The sequence below is a fragment of the Diaporthe citri genome (genome assembly GCF_014595645.1).
Source record: "Diaporthe citri strain NFHF-8-4 chromosome Unknown scaffold_7, whole genome shotgun sequence".
Lineage (NCBI taxonomy): Eukaryota > Fungi > Ascomycota > Sordariomycetes > Diaporthales > Diaporthaceae > Diaporthe > Diaporthe citri.
This window is the reverse complement of record NW_025064852.1, coordinates 3989481-4010132: the sequence shown is the minus strand read 5'-3', so window position 1 is coordinate 4010132 and position 20652 is coordinate 3989481. Positions and strand designations below refer to the sequence as shown.

Below are 20652 nucleotides of genomic sequence, written 5' to 3'. Positions count from 1 at the left end.
CAGGATCATCTGCCTGCCTTGTCCACTTCGGGAAATCACCGTCCCCACTCCCTCTCCCAGAAAGTTGACTAGCTGATCAGACACACACTTGGGTAGTCCGAGCACGCTCTGGATTAAACAAACAATCGGCTTCTCGAGCCAAGCAACATTATGCCATCGTATCTCCTTAAATAAATGAAATCACTTGATACTTCCTCTGAAAGTAAACGTCGTGCAGCCAGTCGCTCATTGGCCCTGAATCCAATCACTCTTAAAGGTAATAGATATGGCTTTCACCAACTTGGTTCGCTTCAGGGACGAGCATGGCCAAGTCCTTTACGGTGACGCACCAGAAGATATCCTTGATAGCCTAGTTGGAGGCGTCGTCCATGTCCTAGCCGGTGACCCCTTCCAGGGCGGCGTCGAGAGAACTGGGCAAAAAGCCACCATCAAGGAGGTGAGCGCTACACAGAGTCACCTCAGACAACCTTTCGTTACTGACGTTCAACAGGTCCTGTGTCCTTTAGAGTCGAGTCCTAGCATTCCATGTATTGGGATGAACTATCTTGCGCACGTCAAAGAGACTCCTGTAAGTCCGTGCCTCTTGTTTCAATGGCCTTACAGAAATTAAGAACTGACGTACTCTATCTAGCATCAAGTTCCCGTATGCCCAGTTGTCTTCGTCAAGCCAGAAGGTATTTTATGCGCTTCCCAATTGTCCGCGACATAAACTTGGCTAAAACCTGGTAGACTGTCTGGCTGGCCCATTTGACAACATTGAAGTCTCACCCTGTGCTATGGAACTTGACTGGGAGGTGAATTAGTTGACCGCCCGTCCCTGACCAAAAGATTCACCTGATCTTGGACTTGCTGACCATTACTTAGGCTGAACTATGCCTGATCATAGGGAAAGACTGCAAAGATGTATCTCCAGAGGAGGCGCCCGAGTACATTCTTGGCTACACTGCTGGCAATGATCTCAGCGCCCGCCATTGGCAACGCCTGCCATATTCGGGTAGGCAATTCTGCTACGCCAAAGGATTTGACGGATTTGCGCCAATTGGGCCCACAATTCGATCGGCTGCTTCAGTCGATCCGTCTTCGCTCTCCTTGACGCTCTGGGTCAACGAGACGCAGCGTCAACATTCATTGACCTCTGACATGATTTTCGACTGCTTCCAAATCACCTCATTCTTGTCGCAGGGAAGGACTTTGCGAAAGGGCACCGTCGTCATGACGGGGACACCCAGCGGCGTTGCGAATTCCTTGTCTCCACCCCCTTGGCTACAGAAGAGCGACGTTGTGAAGATCAGGATCTCCAAGATTGGGACAATGGCAAATAAATTGATAGGCTTCTGAATATATTTGCTACTACTGTGTTGTCGTGGAGATTACATCGGCCTTTCGTCAGGGCGCCTGAATTCTAATAGCTGGTATACTTGGGTCAACACCAATTCGTACTTGGGATGTTCACCTTGCATAGTATGACATTCAAACGCGCTTCTTGCTCACAGATTGCCATGACACGGCACTGTCTCATACCTAGGTACAAAACCCGGGTACCGACCTCATGATCTCCTTGCAGTGCTGATATCAATCTGCCTGGAGACTGTGCTTACGAAAGAAGCCGAGTCATCTAATGGAATGCATTGAAAGACGCAAACCCTTAGCGGTACGACCGCATTATCTCGAGTGACAATCAGAGAACTCTTGTGGCTGTCTATGATTAAGAAACAAAGGGCTTCTGTCCTGTCACGAAGTTCTGGTTCGGCAGAGATTCGCCCAATCAGGCACGAAGAAAAGTGGGGACGGCAATTACCGATTTGAGTAAAGCCTGAGTTCAAGGCCGCTGGCGAATGGCGATTTCGACGCAAGAGCATGGACCAAATTCCGGGTGATTCATGCCGAGAACTATTACTTCATAAGAAGACCGCAACTACATCACTGAAGTTTGTATCACGACTACTAAAAGATTCAACGCACGGCAAACCAGTCTCTTATCTTACTACCTCCAAATCTAGCTAGCCTCGACCCACCCATCATGAACAAACCCGAAGAAACCAATGGCAAGTCTTCGGACGTCGACTTTGAGGCCTATGGCGACAAAGCACTCAGCCCCTCGGCCCTGGCTCACGTCGTCCTGCGCACCGCAAAGCTGAAAGAGATGGAGAAATTTTATGTTGACTTCCTCGGCGGAAGAGTTGTCCACTCCACCTCGCTGTTCAGCTTCATCACCTACGACTATGAACACCACCGCATCGCTCTTATTGGAAGACCAGGTACCGGCCCCAAAATCTCTTCGAGCTCCGGACTTGAGCACATCGCCTTCACCTTCCCAACTTTGGCCGACCTGCTACTGTCGTATCGTCAGCGCAAGGCCAAGGGGATGCTCCCCATGTGGTGTGTCAACCACGGCCCCTCTACGAGCATTTACTACCTGGACCCTGATGGAAACAGGGTCGAGACCCAGGTCGACAATTATCCCACGGCTGAGGAGGCGGATGCTTTCATGAAGTCGTCGTATTTCATCAACAATCCCATTGGAACAGACTTCGACCCAGAAGAGCTCATTGTCAAAGTCAAAAACGGCGTACCGGATGCAGTGTTGAAGAAGAGGGAAGAGATTGGACCAAGAGATCCGCCTGTATTTAATACTAGCACTTGAATGTCGGGATAGCTGGGGAAGGCATCTTGGGATGTAGTGGCTCTCCAGCTCTGTATCAACCCCAAACTGGGCACCATCTTTGCTGCTTTCCTGCTCTCTCAAGCTCAAGGTTCTTCCAATTATGCTGATTCCGTTTTCTAGTGATTCATCTTGTGGTCTTTGCTCGAGAACCAAGTTGTGTGACAGTCTCTTGACAACTTGTCTTCCATGAACAGCACGTGATGTACCTCTCTATCCACGCCCCTTTCATTTTCATCAGCTCTAGGTTTGCAAATGTAAAGCTATGGGGCTGGTAAAACGAAATTAAAGAATCTTCTTGCGTAGCTGCAGTGGAATGGGCCGTGCAAAACGAAGACTAGCGACAACATTCAGTGTGACCTTTCAAAATGAACCTTGCTGAATCGGCTTTAGAAAAGTACCTCGGGCCACTTTGCTTGCCGTGTTTTCTCCGTGACCTTAAGAGACTTGTGACGATTCCGCCGAGCATGCGTAAATTCTCACCGTGTTAGTCTCGAGTTTGTCCGCGATTTCGAGGTGGTCTAAATGTCCTATTTGGGTCCGAAATTGCCGTGCCGTCTGACTAAAGATTAGTCAGTTTTCGCTATTGCTGCGGGGTCAACAGACAAATGCGAAAGTTTAATAGTCACCTCTGCCTACATCTGCTGGCGATGTCCTACACTGGGTAGTGTGACGGACATTCTTTAAAAATCTAACGCAGGGAATCGGCAACGCAGAAGAAAAGAGCATATTTATCAGTTTATGTACAATGTCTCAGGAAACACCTTTGTCGACCAAGACCTCTAAGCGCGTCGTTGTTGTTGGCGGTGGCCCGGTTGGCTGTCTGACTGCCTTGAAGCTGGGACGGGCAGGCATTTATGTCGATATCATTGAAAGAGAATTTGGTCTCAGCACTATTCCGCGGGCCTGTGGCACGTATGGCGGCCCCCTCGATGTCCTAAACGAGCTTGGGTTGTACCAAAAGGCCACGGAGCGAGGCCACATGAGCCGAGGCATCTGCTGGAGAGGCAAGCCCCAAGACGATGGCAGAGGCGGGAAACAGCTTGGACCACTCGTCGCTGCACTACCTCTATGCGCGCCCGACGATGAGGCTATCCCGGTTGGAGCGGGGTGCCTGAATTTGCCGCAAGCTGAGCTCAACAATCTGTTTCTTCAAGAGGCTCTCGAGACGGAACGCGTCAAAATTCATTACAGCACCGAGTTCTCGTCCATGGTCTGTAATGGCCCCGAAGGAGTCATCATCAATGCACACGACTCGCGAAACGGAGCCGAGAAGCAATTCCAAGGAGACTACCTCGTGGCCGCCGATGGGGCGCGGTCAGGTGTACGCCGAGCTCTTGGTTTGCCATGGGTTGGCCATACGTGGCCTGAAAGACTCATCGCCACGGACGTGCTGTTGAAGAATCATGAGCTCTCACCCTGGGAGACTCATTTCACCATGGCCCCCGTTCACTACGCAGTCACAACTCCCCTTGAGGCCCCTGTAGCAGGTGGATTCTCGCTCTGGAGACACTCAGTTGCTTGCAGCCCCAGCGATGAACGCCCAGACGATGAGCTTCTGGCAGACGAAAACATCCTGCGACACTACGAGTCAAATATAGCTGGTCCTAGACCTCTCCAGGTACAAATCAAGAATCGCGCCGTCTATCGAATTCACCAGCGACTTGCTTCAACCCTCAGGAAGGGAAACTGTGTGCTGGCAGGAGATGCCGGCCATGCGAACAATGTGAGTAGATTCTAAGCAGCCAAGACTTGGTTCAAATCACAAGCCTACGCTGACTGTTCGCAGCCCATCGGGGCTATGGGACTCTCAACAGGCATGTTGGACGCCGATGCTCTCGGTGAGGCGCTCGTCATGGTCTTGAACGAAGGGTATCCAGATGATATCCTAGACCTGTACTCGGATGAGCGCCGAAAGGTATTCCAGTACTTTGTGAACCCGGTCACGACAGAAAACAAGCTGCGTCTTCAGTCGCAGCCCGCAGAAGCGGCAGTGCAGCAGGATTGGTTTCTACGCATGCTTGCAAGAGGAATGACGATGGATGAAGCAATGGAGTTCCAGAAGGCGTACTCTGTGAGCTGGAGGACTAACATGAGGGAAGCTGCCAAGGAGTTTCGTCCAAAGGCAAACGGTCATGTTTGAGATATAGGCTGTGATGTGATGTTTCTTTTAAACTTTAGCAACAAAGACTACATGTTCAACATCAAGTGTTTAGTCACCTGCCCAACCTCAATCCACTGATACCCGACTTGTATAGTTCATGACCGTCCTACCGATAGATGTTCGCCTGCTCAGCCATGCCTAGCTTGTCCTTGCCAGCCTCTCGTGGCAACCGATGACAGTCCTATTCTTGGGACGTGTCAACGACACTGTGGTTCTCAAAGCCGGCGCAACCATTGGGTATCGTGAGACAGTTTCAAGTTCACCCACTGTCAGTGTTGTTGTCGAGGCCTTGGCCAAATTGGTCAGGACTTTGCATAAGTCTAATATTACCATGTTAGCATTAGTTAATTGATCTACTTGATCAAGCAAGTACAGACTCACCTTGCATACGCGATCCAAGTCCCCAATATTCCGCGAAACGTCCGAGGAAGAGGAGCAAGAGATTTCGGTCAAGGCTACTGGGTGTAACGGATTGCACAGAAGGATTGTGGGAGAGCAGATGCGCCACAGCTGGGCCGACGAGAGAGCACACGACAAAGGGCGAGGCATACACAGCGTAATCCGGGGACCAGGCTTTGACAACTCGAGCTGCGTCATGAGCTAACTGGAGGCATTTAGCCGACAACTCGCGTGTCCTTGATGCCTCCGTCGGTACGTTACAGAGCGGTGAACTTGGCTCAGGATCAGACGACGACGTAACAGTTAGTGCAGCGTGGGTACGAGCACTGCGAGTACCAAAAAGTGGTTAGCGGAACCTCCTTGGAAACGGGTCAAAACGAGGGACAGAGATTGGTAACGTTTTGCCTACCTGAGGAGCAGCAGGTTCGTGGTGACAGCCCAGTTTCCCGCAGCGAAAGTCTCGTCGGCAAAGATGACGTTGCTGGAAATGGTAGTGAAGTGTTGGGGAAGGCCAAGGCTGAAGCACAAGAGAGTCGTTTCCATGGCATCTTTGGCGGCAGCAGAGACATTATCTCGAGCTCGCAGATCGTAGGCTGATGCCAGGAGACAAGTGGCAACTAGATGCCAAGCTCTCTCGTCTTGATTGGGACAGGACCGGAGCGCCTTCCAGGCCGTCTCTGGCGAGTTGCCCATAAAGGCAGAGGCCACAGGCTTTCCTTGAAGCCATGCTTGGTCAGAGACCGGGAGCAGAACATGCATCCTGGTGTTATCGATCGTCTGTGGCCGTCTCGTGACCATAGACGCAAACGCATCCAGCTCCCAGACTGACCACCACGCTCGACGGTACTCTTCCTTAACTATCCATTCTTCAGGAGCCTCCGAATGGCAGGCTGAAGGATCTATCCGCAGACTCTGATCGAGGCTATCAATCGAGAGGTCGTAGGCGAGCCGAGCACAAACCCCTGTCAAGGTCCACGCAAACGAGGTGGCACTGTTCGAATAGTGGTAATAAGCAATGAGGATGATGCCCTGAAGATGCTCCAGAGTGGGCGTCTCGTCTCTCTGTGCCGCGGTTGCGTCTGCGTATATCTTCTGAGCTTCCCGGGCGAACGGCTCGCCTCTTGTCAAGGGGTTGATGCTTGCAAAATGTGGAGACTGTGAGAAACGGGCAGATAGGGCCATGATTCCATTGAACAAGAGAGCTGACTCGAGAGGTTCCTCTCGATGCGCTGCTTTGTCGACTTCCCGTGTGGGGAAGTAACGATGGTAGAATCGTTGTCGATGGAATATGGGTAGCGAGGCGCTCACCTTATCAAAGAAGACGTCGACCCTGTTGTTTGGAGTTAGAAGGCAGCTGATTTCGTTCAGGTACTAGAGTTCTGCTCACAATTCACGCAAGAGTGACGGTGACACCATGATGGCGTAGCTATTGGGCCCTGTCACTGGATCTGAGGTCGAGCTTGAATTTACTGCAGATTCGCTCGCTACCATGCCATCTCCAGGATCTCCGACACGTTCATTTTGCAACAAAGACATGCCTCCTGTCTCGTGCTGAAGACTAGTTGACAAGCTTGGGTCGTCGAGAAAATCGTTCTGCCCGAGTTGCTCACTCAACAAGTTGTCCATGTCAAGAAAGGGACCGAAATTAAGCAAGGAACCCCACACATCAGTGCACAAGATGTCTTGGATCGATTCCTCGTCTGAACCAGGCCGAAGGCTGATGGAGGACTCGGATTCGAGGGGGCTTTCGAGGCCACTGGCAGGGGAATCGCCGTTATAATTCCTAGTTTGGCTTACAACAATGCTGTCTCGAAGCTCGCGGTCGGACCGCGCAGAACCCATCCTGAAATCTGCGTTATTGGGCTCTGCTCGCTGAAGCTGCAGTGGCTCCTGATCGGAGAAATCCAAGACGCAGTCTACAGTGCTCATCAAAATACTAATCAGTGTTGATCTTTGGTTATCAACAGGCGATACATCAACATACCAATGGCACTACCTTGGGACCCGGACGTACGGTTGGACCGCTGCTTCCTCTTTGTGTAGCTTCTCTTGGTGGGAAAGACACATTCGCTACCTACGCGGACGCATAGGTTACAGACTGGCCGTTGCATGTCACCTGAAGTGGCGTCTCAGCGATTTTGAATAGGTTGGTCAAGAAGGAGAGGTGATGGAACGTGTCGGGGATGCATGGCCACGACAGAACATACATTTTGTCTTTTTCCTTAACCAAGAAAGATTCATGATTAGCTTTTGTCATCGAATGCATCCCTCATGCCTGACAACGTACCGTCTGCAGGCCTCACAGGCTCTGTGAGGTCCCACTTGGCGAGAAGGCCGAGGCTGGAGTGAATCCACGTTGAACGGGATATCTGATGCTAGAATCATGGTCGCGGTAGGTGCAACTGACTGTATCGCGTGTCAGCTTCAAGGACACCTGCGCCGGTAACGGCATGCTCAGCAAGAATGACGGCAGGCTTGTGAGCCGCAAGAAGGTCAACCGGACCAGCCGGAACGTCGGACAGCCGGCGTGAGCTAACTACTCCGAACCTCGTTACAGCACTGGCGGTGGTTTGAACCCCGCAAAGCCCCGGGTTTCTCCACAGCCGCTTAACATTGCATCTCTTACCTTACGTTAATGTTTGCTAAATCACAAGCTGATCCTGGAATAAGCCATAGGCGGCGGAACTGGACACCGACGGCTAGTCCCGAAACGTCAAACGCCGTGCCCACCTTTGGGCATCACCAACGGCGCTTTGCAGGAAGAAGAATGGGGAGACAAAACAAGAATGAAACAGGCCTGGTCTGACGTTGATAATTTATATAAGGACAGGATTGGCAAGCGGCAAAGTGACTTGGCACAAATGCGTTTATTCAACCAAGACGAACGACAGACTGTACGGAACAAAACAACCAACCCAGCAGATTCCAGGGCTTGCTAGCGAGAATCTGCAGAAAAAGACCGTATCTGAACCGCCGGCTTCCGTAGACAGAAACTTGAGTGGACTATTTAAGGGAAGGATAGATAATCCTGTTCTTCGACAAATACCATGCTTGATAGGGAGTACCAACTGTCTCTGGGCCAAATTGACCCAGAGTTCGAAGCCGTAAGTGCGTCTGAACAGTAATTACTCGTCGCGTTTTCTGACATGATATATCTAGTTCTTGCAGAGCACCAACCTACCGCCACCAAACTTTGACAGCCTGGAGACATTCAAGAGCCAGGCCGAGGAGCGCGACAGGGAGGGTATGAATGCTTTGGGTCCACCTCCTGCTGGCGTCACGCAACGAGAACTCTGGTACCCCAGCGAAGAAGGCATCAAGCTACGGGCAAAACTCTACCAACCAGAGGACGCCTCAAAGAATAACAGCCCACTGATAGTCTTATTTCACGGAGGAGGCTTCTGTATAGGATCACCAGAGGGTGAGGAGCAGACATGCAGGAACCTTGTCGCGGCCTTTGGGGCCACGTGCATCTCGGCGTCTTACAGGCTGGCGCCCGAGCATCGGTTTCCATGCGCGCCCCGTGATGCCTGGGCCTGTATCAGATGGGCCGCATCAAACGCCAATTCGTGGGGTGCCGATCCCTCGGCCGGCTTCATTGTCGGAGGTTCCTCGGCAGGAGCAAATCTTGCGTCGGTCGTCGTCCATCTGGCCCGGGACGAGGGTCTTTCACCTCCATTGACGGGGCAGTACCTCGCAGCCCCAGTGATCCTGCCCAACTCGAGGGTCCCGGCCAGATTCAAGCCGTTTGCCCTATCGCATGAGCAAAACAGGCACGCTCTCGTTGTCAACGTTGCGCAGATGGACATGTTTATGGATGGTTATAAGCCCGATCAAGATGACGGTGTCTGGTTTGCCTCGTTCAACCACCCAAGAGGTCACGCGGGTCTTCCCCCGGCTTTCCTACAAGCTGGTGGGATGGATCCCTTCAGAGACGATGCACTCATCTATGAACATGAGCTAAGAAATGGGTATGGAATTGATACCAGACTTGATGTCTATCCTGGCCTGCCACACGGTCATTGGGGCTTTTTCCCGTCTCTCAAAGCGAGTCAGAGGTTTCGCGAGGATCAGATCAAGGGCTTCAGTTGGCTCCTAGGTAAGGAAGCTGATTGTAGTAACATTGTTACCACTGGTGCTGCAGCAGGTGTTTAATATTAATGTGTCAATTTCTTGTAATAACTGTGACGCGGTCCGCGCTGCCGCTTTCGTGATTGGCCATGTCAGTCGCACCGTACTGGCAGCGTCGTATACCCTGAGAAGTACCTGGTAGGCAAGCTATGCAGTACTTTTTCTAATTGCTAGATAGTGATTAGGTAGTTTATATACTGTAGCCACTGGCTAAGGGGGCTGCGCCGTAATGGCGAGCTGGCTGCCTTCTTGCATGCTTGCCTTGCGGCGCCCCTTGAACTAACTATAGCTAGCGGTAGATGCGTGAATCTCAAATGCCTAATTTAGTTTGTGCTGTCATAGAAGGGTTCAATGGTGTACTCGAAGTTGGTGTGATATCCTATGGAGAAAACTAGGTGCCTAGGTGTGATTGCTTCCTGCTATTGAATTGATGCTTAATCTGGAATAATGTGATGCGGTACTGGTATGTAGCGCCCATATGTGGCTGTACCTGTATGGTGACTAGTATTGGGAAAGGCTGATGAGACAAGTTCTGAAGCTATACCAGGTCATGATGTGGGGATGCTGCTTAGTATCTACATGTTACTAGTCCTAATAGGAAGAGCGATTACTGGTTAGGAGGCGTTTAATTGGCAGACAAATTGGGCGAGCAGCTCTGGGCAAGCGGATTGCGGAAGGGCGAGATGGAGAGGGCCGGTAGCCAGGTACGCAGCATTCCATGGTTCTCTTCAAATGTTGTCAGCGGTAGGATAGTTTGACATCACCCGGTTGGCTGGTTGATTGTCTCGTCAGCACTTTGACACTGGGAAATAGACATCTTAAATGTGCTTCATGTTTTATTTTCTAAAGGGGAAGTTGGCTTTATGGGACTTGTATTCCCAAATGGAGCACTGGCGCTGCTAGGTAGTGGGCCTACTTCCGATAACCCACCGCGCTGAAGATTTCGCGTCGGTGAGGTTGAAATCTAGATCGAGCGTCTCAATTTTGAGGGTCTGGTAACACCTAGGGAGTTGTATCATAGGCGTCTTTTAGGAAGCCAAGCAGTGCGGGTTGAAACTGCTTGGAACCAATGGAGTTTTGAAACGCTAAGCCTCGCCCAGAAGTGGTGCCCATAGGGATAATCTGGACCTCGATAAAGTCTCCAACATCGGCGGTAGGCGTAGTGGCGGTCGCGAAGCGCATGGCAACAAAGTGACAGAGGACCAAATAATTCCAGTCACACAACACGATGTGCCTAGTTTGGAAGGTAACCGCATAAGCGCTTGCCTGGCAAACCAACCTATACATATCGGTGTTGTTGAACAAAGAGTTATTTGTATAGGAGCTTGCTTTGTTCAAGGCATACTGCATCCTGGTGGTTCCATTTGGTTGGCCTGGCTGTTGTTGAGTAATATTTCCGACGTTGGCGCCCTGGATGATGGCATCATTGAGTTGAGCCGGTTTAATGACACCCCGTCGCTTGAATTCCAGCACAGCGATGGGGCGGGAACGGTTCTGCATCGTACGGTAAAAGGTAATATCGCTTCGAACTTGGTTGTGGACATCCTCAAACTGGAGTCCAATTATGCTGTACATGGCTAGATCGGAATTGAGGCCAACCACGACTGGATGCACGAGATACATGGCCGCTGTTCGCACCACGTCGCTTTCGTTGAAATATTGGGTGGCATGCTCCTTCAGGTATACATGCTCCCTGTCCAACTGGTAATTAATCTTCCATTCAACCCATGCACGCGCGATCGATTGGCTCATCGCTAACGGACCCTGTAACGAATTCAGTTGGCTTTCGGCCTAGGAGTGAGTGCAACCAGAATAGCGGCCATTCCTTCCGCCCACACCTCTGATACAGCCAGCGCCGCATTAGGTCGTTATTAATAGAATATTGAGACCAACAGGCCTGCCAGGGATGTAATATCTGGTTCTTGTCTATTTTCCTCTGGCTGCATAATGGTCTGGTGGGCCTTTCCACGGAGATAGACTGGCCGGAAGTTACCCGATAAAGTGTAAACACTGCGACAGGAAGTTGCTCTCCAAGTGGGACTGATTGCATTCCCTGCGGCACAGTATACGAAAACAGCCTTTTTGGTTGCAAGAGCGCTGCTATGATCCACACCAGGTCTCGTGAGGCAACTGAACAATGTGATGTGAAATGCTCATACGTTTGAAGGATGAGAACTAATCGATGCTAAACTCAAGCTCCTTGGTCACAGGTTCGTACAGGGCTTTCTGCTCTTCGCTACCAAATCTCCGCAGCAGCCACTGCTGCTGTAGCCTTTCAGAGTCTGCCCATTCTCGAGGGACCCATCCTTCAAAGTCAACAGCCAGAGACCACTTCCAAAACAACTCCATGGGGCTCACTGGGCGAGCCAGGTTCTCAAAAGAGTGCTTGCCCATAAGGGTACAGCTATAAACAGTAGACACGTTGAAATCAACTAGTACAACGCGCGGGATACTGATGATGCTGTTGTTGCCGGTGCTGAGTTTGGCGCTGGTATCGGTAACGAGCATCACATTACGGCCAGCCAGATCCCCATGGTTAACTCCCCAGTGCATAAACCACGCATGAGAATCTAAAACCCGCGCCAGTACCTCTAGGCGGTAGTCCTCGGGCAGGTGGAATGCATCTAGACTGTTGTGCGCAAGGTAGTCATTCTGGATGCGTGAGCTCTGCAAATCCAACCCTTCAAGGTGATCGATCAAGAGCACTCGCACTGGCCTCTGATATACAACTCCTTGGCTTGCGATAGGCAGTTGGAAAGTCCACGATCCATAGAATTTTGGGATACTTCTGCCTGTCTCTCCGATGGACATGAGGCGACTATAAGCAGCAACCTCCCTGGTATAATCCATATCTGCTTGAGCTGTGGTATCGCGGGGTCTTCTGGCTAGATCGTGGGTAAAGCGGTAATATAACGCATTGAAGATCTTTGCAACGGCCTGGAATAAAGGCTTGCCTGGTTGTGCAACGGTACAACGCACTATCTGGGCACCATGGCCACAGCCGACACGAATATAGGAAGTAACAGTGAGTTGTGCGGTCTGGCCCTGGTATAATTCTGGTGTAGAGATCGTAGTTGAAGTGGTCGAATTTGCCTCCAACGGCGGTGAGAGACAACAAGGGCGCTTTGCGTCATTGTTTCCAGCTCAGCGGCGGAGGGCACCCTGCGGGGCCAGGGACCGTACTCTTTCTCATTACCAAAAGGCAGAGGCGCTTCGTGAGGCACGATCTGCACCGTGAAGCCTGGTATGTAGGGCAGGCTGGGTCTGTCCGGGTCTTGAAGCGGAGCCCAAAGTCTCAGTGGGCCGGCCGTAGCCCCGGGCAGCTCGGGGCATATTTTTCGGACCAGCTGCAGAAGATTATCATCGTCGGAGTGCATTGTAGCTGAGCGCCGTATTGAATAGAGAGAGTGAATCGATTGCCGAACTGAAATGTCCTAGGATTGACCTGGTAAAAAGTGGCCGATGGGTTGACGGCGCGCGACATTTTGTTTCTTGTTTTGGAGATCGAAGTGCGCCTTGGAATGGGTAACCTTGGAAATCAGTGAACCAACAGGACTAGAACTATTTTGGGGTTACACACTCCACAAGGCTGCAGAAAATTAGCCCGGGCCAAAAGCCCACTACAAGTACGACCACGTTTCTCTTTATTGCAATGCACTCATTTTGTCGGCCCCAATTGGTTCAGTATCTTGTTGTCCACAGAGACATCAAATGCTGCGCCTCAGCTTTGGGCCTTTCGTGGGCCCATGTGGCTGGTTCAGCAGGTCGGCCTTTTTTAAAACCTCGGTCTAGCCTCAAGTCGCAACGTTCTACGTGCGGTCAATGTTGGCATCAGTCCACAACTGGCGAATTCTGCTGCCGCCGGTTCCGCTCTAGCTTTGAAAATAAATACCACACAACAACCTACTGGTCCCTGTGACACTTGCTTCGATATAATCAAGTCATCAAAACCCAATTTCATCATATATTCATTGCATCTTTGCCTTGCCTCTCATTGACCTACTGCTTCCATCATCGCCAATTACATAAGAACAGCCATCAGATACATTGAATCCACCTCTCCATCCCTAATCATAAGATATGGCCTCAGACCCTAAGAGCACTCTCGCCGTCAAGCAGGTCGCTTAACCGCCTCGGAACAAAACAGCCACCTTTATGTCTGCGAGTAAAAGGGTGAATTCTGGCGACGTCGCCCGTCAAGATAAAAATAAGATGGCATTGAAAGCGTTTCAAGGCTTGGTAATAAATGAAACTCATGGAATGGCCGATACCAGTCACCCTATCTCGAGCAAGATTGATGCCGGTGTTGAAGAGAACGCGGCAACGAAGCCCAGAGGTCTATAAGTTCCGACAACTACAACCGCAACTTTTCTGGACCTGCTTAGACTATTCAATCGAAATGGTAAGGATCAGAAGCCGACAGTTTTTAGATCACCCAGCAAGGTAACAGACATAGGGGTGCCGGAACAGAATGGCAAGAATATGACGGAGAAAAAGGTTGACAACAAGACGCCGGCAAAACACGGGGACAAGAAACTTCCACTTCGATAGCATGCAGTGACCTCGGGCTTCTTTAGACTTCGCCCTATTTAAGCAAATTGAAAATTTTTTTTTACGAAGTGCACTATTAAGCAACGGCAGCCAAGAGATTCCTCATATTGATAAGATATGCACTTGACGGTCAAATAATGAGAGCGACCGCTTGCAGGTAATGAAGGATCAAGGCACTGGGCGGCAAGCTCCTGCATGACCTGCCCATTCTATGCCCACACCACTCCCCTCCGCACGCGCCCAGTCTCTGCATTGTCCAGGCCAGCTGATGAGGCCTAGCGCATCCGAAAATTGTAGGAGGGAGGATGTAATACGTCATGAGGAAACGAGAAAATATCGCGTTGCGCAAATGTTCGTTGTATTACAGCTCGGTTTGGCACGTGCCGACTCCTCACTCTTTGCACAAACAATGGAAACACGGTTCTAACGAACCAGTACACCAAGTGGTCCCAATTCGTCAAAACTCAGCTATTGTTGTAGATATTTAGTTATCACCAGGGTAAAGAAACCTCTTTGCAAATATGGTGGAATCATCGAATTGCTTGGCATCTGGCTGGTGCCATCGTTTTCTCCTCACCTTGGTCTGCTCATCGGCCTTGTTCGCTTCTCGGGCTCATGCCCAAGCTGGCCCGCCAGCAGCATATCTCCGTGTGCCCACACAGCGACAGGCCGCCTGGCATGAACTAGAATATTATGCCTTCATCCACTTTGGGCCTAATACCTTCACAGATGAGGAGTGGGGAAGAAGCCAGAGCCCGCCAGATGTCTTCAACCCCGTCGTCCTGGACACAGACCAATGGGCCAAGACATTCGCCGACGCAGGCATGACTGGCATGATCCTAACCCCAAAGCACCACGATGGAATGGCGCTCTGGAACACGTCCACGACAACGTACAAGATCGACAACGGCGCGTGGGCCAAGAACCGCACCGCCCTGGGGATCGGGACCAACGTGGTCCGTCTGGCCGCCGCCTCAGCGAAAAAGTACGGCATCAACTTCGGCGTGTACCTGTCCCCATGGGACATCCACCGCGACCCCGCGATGCCCAAGCCCGGCCTCGCGGGCACCATCTACGACGAGCCGCAGAACTTCGGCGACGCGACGGACGGCGACTACAACGCGCTGTACGCGGCGCAGCTGACCGAGCTCGTGACGATGGCGCTCGGCGACGGCTCCGCGGTCGAGCTGTTCGAGATCTAGCTCGACGGCGCCAGCGGCTCGGACACGGTGCAGACGTTCGACTGGGCGCTGTTCCGCGACATCATCCGCGAGCACCAGCCGGGCGCCGTCATGTGGGGCCACCAGGGCGTCGACGCGCGCTGGGTCGGCAACGAGGACGGCGTCACGGTCGCCACCAACTGGCACACCATCAGCCGCACGCAGGACGACGCGCGCTACGGCGGGGAGGAGCTGCAGAGCGGCGTCCGCGACGGGCTGTACTGGACGCCCGCCGAGGCCGACGCGCGCATCCGCGACGGCTGGTTCTGGCACGCCAGCGAGGCGCCCAAGACGGCGCAGGCACTGATGGATATGTACATGCAGTCTGTGGCCAGGAGCGTCAACCTGCTGCTTGATGTGCCGCCTGACACGGACGGCGTCATCCAGCAGGTGGATGTTGACTCGCTCGTGGCTTTCAAGGGACTGCGCGACGCCTTCATTGACCGGGAGATCCTGACGCCTGGGCTCAACACGACTGTGAGCAGCATCCGAGACGGGGACGCGGCGCTGTATGGACCGGTCAATGTGATCAACAATGACACCGCTACGTACTGGGCCGTCGATGCTAACGAGACCACGGGGTGGGTGGAGATCGACCTCGGTGGCGTGTACTCGGTGGATGCTTTCATAGTTCAGGAGCACATTGCTCTAGGTCAGCGCATTGGTGGTTATACAATTGAGGTTGCCGTGGATGGAACGTATCAGACGGCCGTCAATGGCACTTCACTCGGGTATAAACGGATCGATAGGTTGGGCACAGCTGTTCCGGCCACGCAGATTCGATTCAGTGTCACTCAGGCCAACGCCACACCTCTTCTCCAGAGCGTACAGATCTTGGGTGAAAAGGCTACCTAGGTACATAACTAGTTCATCGTATTCAATCTCATCAAAAACGGCCTTTCAACTTTCAAGACCAAAGGAAGTCATGACAACGACAAGGGGGCTCTTGAAAGTTCAGGCCATTAAGTTGTCAACGTCCTTGATGCTATGGTTCCGTCTTGAGTAAACGCTGAAGATCTTCTATACGTTCATAATCTTTGACCTTTGCTGGTCTTCCCAACGTGTCCTGATATCTTTCATAGGACTATTACCATTCATCAACCATAAGTTCCTTGGCGACTGGTTCGTACAACGCCCTCTGTTCCTCACTGCCAAATCTCTGCACAAGCCACTCCTGCATTGGCTTCCGAACAGCCTCCCACTCCGGCGGCACCCAGCCAAGGAAATCTCCGCCTACCGCTTGTTTCCAAAACCACTGCACAGGGCTCACAGGCAAAGCTGAACTCTCCTCTGTACTTCTCCCGCCGAGCGTACAGCTGTAGGAAATCGCTGTGTTGTAGTCGACGACCACAACACAAGGGATGCCGGTACCGGTGATGTCTGTAGTAATGCTCGTATCCTTGGAACTGATCATAACGTTACGATCGGCGAAATCGTTTTGCTCAACGCCGCAATGCAATGCACGCACATAGGCATCCATGGCGCGCGCGAGTACCTCAAGACGATACTTCTCGGGAAGGTGAAAGGTGTCCCGGCTATCCCAAAAAGGGTCACTGGTCCGGATCCGCAAGCCCCGGATATTCGACCCTTGCACGTGCTCTATAAGCACAAGGGGGACTGGCCTCGTCTGCTGTACGCCCCCGCTTGACGTCGAATGTCCATGATCCGTAGTACGCCGGAGTGGCTTGACCTGCTTTACCGGCGGTGGTTAGCTGCTTGTATGCAGCAGCCTCCGTGGCGTAGTCCTTGTCCGCCTCAGCCGTGACGTCTCGCGGCCGCGAAGCTATGCTGTGGCTGAAGCGGTAGTAGAGCGCGTCATATATCTTAGCGACGACCTCGAAAGGCGGCTCGCCGTGCTTTGCGACGGTGCAGACGACGACCTGGGCGCCAGCATCGCAACCAACCCCGATATGCGAGGCTATTGTGAGCTGGGCCATCTCTGACTGGACCTCCGTGTCGGAAGATGCCATCGTTGCCTCCATCGGCGGGTGACACGACAAGAGCGCTCTGCGTCAAGGTCTGCAGCTCGTCGCTGGACACCTGTTCCCGCGGCCAAGAGCCGTATAGTCTTTCGCTGCCAAAGGGCGCAGGGGCAACATGTGATTGAATGTGTGTCTGGAATCCCGGCAGGTAGGGCAGCGAGGGCCTGTCAGGGTCTTCTGGGGGAGACCAGGGCCGTGGTGGCACCCTTGGTGGCCGATTAGGGCCAAAAAGTCGGAGCAGCTCCTCTCGGTAGCATGGAGCCATTGTTTGTGAGCTATATGACGCAGAGCATAACACACCTCACCCCGGTTGTGGAAACTCTGGTGGACATACGCAAAAATCATAGCAGGCAGCAGTGAAAAGATTAACTTTTGGTATATAATAAACACCACCCCACTACCAAGCACATACGACCATATGTACCAGAAAATTCGGGATCCCGTCCGCTCTCCCATAGACAAGCTGGTAACAGCTGGATTAGTAGTTGGGTCGGTGACGACCAGCGAATACCCGGTGTTGTATGTTCTTCCTTTTTGCACCTGAACTGTTCCAAAGTGTTGCATTTCGAATGACTTCCGGGCATGATGTTTCCGCAAAATCTGAGTCTACGTTCGATCTAACGCTGGGCTCAAGCGGAGCTGATGCCCATACCAAATCCCCCGTCCACGTGCGATTTCCCCTGGGACCTGGCCTAAAGTGGAGCGGTATTCCCACTCCACTGACACATGCGACGACGACTGCAGGTGTGAATCATCGTGGAAATCGTTCACACTCCGTCAACCCAGGATTGCCTCAGCTTCACCGCTGCCCCTCGATTCCCTGTATTATTGCGATACTTTACGGCTCGTGGAGATTTGATGCTCACGATCTTGTTACCAAGGTGTGTAGTGCTGATTTGAGCTGAGGTGGTTGGACCATATCCGACGAGTAGAAAGTTGAGGATAGTCCGAGTGCTGCGTTGTGAGAGCGAGTTCATGAGTGCTACCAGGGCTGCTGACCAGTTGAAGCCTTCTACGGCAAGGCTGACGTTGTGCAGGACATGATGATCGATGATGAAGACAGGCCCAGTGAGTCGAGTAACCACACATTCGAAAATCTGGAACCATTCCTCTGGCGTCGTAGAAGATTGAAATTGAGAGCAAGTTACCGAAAGGGCCTTCTCGTGGGCGGAGGATTTTGTTGCTTTCAAGGCCTGAACTGTCAAGTGCTTCAGAATGTCCACCGACGAGATATGGCTTCGATCGGAAGGTCTGACGTCATTCGTCATGTTGTTAAACGCCCAGAGTACAGTGACGCTTGACTGCTGCAACTGTTCAATTATGGCAACACAGAAATGTCTCACGGAAAGTCGGATGCTGAAGGATCCCTTGATTGCCGCCGTTTCAGGTACAACCGAGCTCGACCAAGCCATCAGTGTTCTAGAGGAACATAGACTCTGATGGACTACTTTTCCGGCATCCTAGCACGCTTTGCCATGAGCACAAGGTGCTGGAGTGTCTTTATGTGATCTCCTAGTGGAGAAATTGCCATGCTGGAGGTAATGTTGGAGAACTGAATATCAGTTAATCGTTGGTTCGTGTCGATAGCCGTACTAGAATTGATTGCTTGAAACTCTGTGGAATGTTAGCACGGCCAATTGGAGAGACGATACCAATATGATCAATCCTGAACGCACCGGCCATCATTTTCTTTATGTCCATGACAGTGGCACGTGCGTCAACAACTTCCATATGAATGGCTCTTACTTCAGCCTGTGATCCTGAGACAGCGAGCTGATCAATTCTGCGGGAGTGGCAGTCAATATCCTCGAGAAGGTCCTTGTACCGTAAGTCGGGCGGCCTGGTGATGCTATGCAAGATGTGTTGAAGTGGACTTTCTTGGAGCCATTGAATCGCCCTGATGAAAAACTTGATGAGCTGGGCGTAGAGATTCTCTAACGCCGACTTCATGCGGTCGGTTTGGTATAGCATTGTCGAAAATTCAATCCGAGGAAGAGCATCCGCAATTTGTGAGAGGGCTTTTGCAAGCAGTGTCACTGTTGCTTCGTGATTTTGGTCCCCCTCAGATATCATGAGTATTTTGCAGAGTTTTGAGCGGACTGGGGGAGAGGGCTTGGTAACTATGTGAAAGCCGAAAGGTCGCTTACAACGAGTAAGAGCTTGAAAGTCCGCCCGGCCAAGGATGTGTATTCGGGGTGATGCTGTACGAAAACGTCTAGGACATTGCCATAATGCTGAATTTTTGAGGTAAGCCGCGTGATCCATTTCCTCGTCTCCTGATTACATGTCTTTGCATTGTATCGAGCATGGTACACTGCTAGAGCGGCATGGATATCATGGATACTGTTTGCCTCTCGAGCTAGGAGTTTTTTCCGATCATCATGTGTAAGATCAGTGCAGAAGCGGTCAACAGCAGCCTCGTACGCCTGCTGAATGATGCTTGATGACCTTTTCAAAGTCTGTCAATACAGATAGGCCTGCGAGAATTTTATCTCGCCAATTGTTCTGGTCTTTGGGATTTCTTACCTGTAGCCAGCATGGTGCCCGACTTTGCCGTGCCAAATCTCGAGGTGCTTTTAATCATCCATGGCTTAGTATCCTAGATGCCTCGACGTTCGAAATTCGCTTCGAAATCCAGCAGAATCAAATGAGGGGATTAAACCGCATGCACAATGACGTTGAGTTATCGTTCCAGCTGCAAGTAAGCAGCCCCATTGACCCCCACCAATGCTTGCAACTCACATTGACCTTCAGTACAGGTTCTTAGGTAGCACCGAATTCCCCAACCAAGATATGAATGGCATGACCCCCGCTCAGTGTAAATCTTCTCATTCTCCCAAAATGATATGAGGCTGCATCTGTATTGGATGTGAAAATCTGGTATCTAACACTTCAGTCGTACGCCGCTTGTCACAAAATAAGGGCTACGCTATTGCAGAGCAGTAGCGGGTCCGCTTTTGCGTCACACCACTTCTAGCAATACTTGTAGGTCTCATCACACTGGATCATCATCTTATAATATCTGATGCCTTCCAGGCGGGCTATGGTCTTGATGAAGGACATTGGGACCCGAGCTTTCAGACTGGAGACAGTGAGAACCTCGTGCGACATAACAGTTGGTCTTCAGAATCGCCTGGGATAACGAGCAGCCTAGAATCTACCGACAAGCTCGATCAGGATATCAAATCCACATTTGATTTACAATCTGAGCGCTTTGTGCCTTTCGCAGCGCAGCATACCGACCGCCCAACCACCCACATCGATTCCAGAGACGACAGCGCCAACAACACCTGAAATTTGATGAGCAGCTTACGGAAGCACCACTTCGATCTGAATTTGGCAATCATTACAACCTCGAACAGTGGGTACGTGACCCAGTCACCCAGCCCTTCGGCAAAGAGGAGCAACACCACGGGAAGGAACAAAGCGAGGCGTAGCTTACGGCTCCTGGACAAGATCCATATTAGATTTCAGGCACCTGATGAAGTCACGAGGTCAGACTGGACTCCAACTGGCTTACCGGTTCATTGTTGCCACAAACAC

General features: G+C 51.6%; 8 protein-coding genes across 8 annotated transcripts; 3 read left to right on the top strand and 5 right to left on the bottom strand.

Moving 5' to 3' along the window:
* Positions 1-265: 265 nt before the first annotated feature.
* INS49_014228 (uncharacterized protein) lies at positions 266-4805 on the top strand (the record flags this gene model as incomplete). Its single annotated transcript, XM_043174919.1, has 8 exons — positions 266-436; positions 491-568; positions 632-674; positions 730-794; positions 865-994; positions 2001-2623; positions 3501-4388; positions 4452-4805. The coding sequence occupies 8 exons, from the start codon at positions 266-268 to the stop codon at positions 4803-4805; spliced, it is 2352 nt and encodes a 783-aa protein (XP_043021864.1).
* An 825-nt stretch (positions 4806-5630) lies between these two features.
* INS49_014227 (uncharacterized protein) lies at positions 5631-6641 on the bottom strand (the record flags this gene model as incomplete). Its single annotated transcript, XM_043174918.1, has 2 exons — positions 5631-6555; positions 6613-6641. 2 exons carry the CDS (start codon positions 6639-6641, stop codon positions 5631-5633), a joined length of 954 nt encoding a protein of 317 aa, XP_043021863.1.
* A 1034-nt stretch (positions 6642-7675) lies between these two features.
* Positions 7676-9541, top strand: INS49_014226 (uncharacterized protein; the record flags this gene model as incomplete). Its single annotated transcript, XM_043174917.1, has 4 exons — positions 7676-7752; positions 8284-8329; positions 8385-9196; positions 9535-9541. The coding sequence occupies 4 exons, from the start codon at positions 7676-7678 to the stop codon at positions 9539-9541; spliced, it is 942 nt and encodes a 313-aa protein (XP_043021862.1).
* An 817-nt stretch (positions 9542-10358) lies between these two features.
* On the bottom strand, positions 10359-11108 carry INS49_014225 (uncharacterized protein; the record flags this gene model as incomplete). Its single annotated transcript, XM_043174916.1, has 1 exon — positions 10359-11108. The coding sequence occupies one exon, from the start codon at positions 11106-11108 to the stop codon at positions 10359-10361; it is 750 nt and encodes a 249-aa protein (XP_043021861.1).
* Positions 11109-11531: 423 nt separating this feature from the next.
* Positions 11532-12206, bottom strand: INS49_014224 (uncharacterized protein; the record flags this gene model as incomplete). Its single annotated transcript, XM_043174915.1, has 1 exon — positions 11532-12206. One exon carries the CDS (start codon positions 12204-12206, stop codon positions 11532-11534), a length of 675 nt encoding a protein of 224 aa, XP_043021860.1.
* Positions 12207-13436: 1230 nt separating this feature from the next.
* On the top strand, positions 13437-15982 carry INS49_014223 (uncharacterized protein; the record flags this gene model as incomplete). The annotated part of the gene is made up of 3 exons (XM_043174914.1): positions 13437-13466; positions 14570-15088; positions 15143-15982. The coding sequence occupies 3 exons, from the start codon at positions 13437-13439 to the stop codon at positions 15980-15982; spliced, it is 1389 nt and encodes a 462-aa protein (XP_043021859.1).
* A 232-nt stretch (positions 15983-16214) lies between these two features.
* INS49_014222 (uncharacterized protein) lies at positions 16215-17097 on the bottom strand (the record flags this gene model as incomplete). The annotated part of the gene is made up of 2 exons (XM_043174913.1): positions 16215-16714; positions 16764-17097. 2 exons carry the CDS (start codon positions 17095-17097, stop codon positions 16215-16217), a joined length of 834 nt encoding a protein of 277 aa, XP_043021858.1.
* A 1456-nt stretch (positions 17098-18553) lies between these two features.
* Positions 18554-19080, bottom strand: INS49_014221 (uncharacterized protein; the record flags this gene model as incomplete). The annotated part of the gene is made up of 2 exons (XM_043174912.1): positions 18554-18723; positions 18786-19080. 2 exons carry the CDS (start codon positions 19078-19080, stop codon positions 18554-18556), a joined length of 465 nt encoding a protein of 154 aa, XP_043021857.1.
* Positions 19081-20652: the final 1572 nt, after the last annotated feature.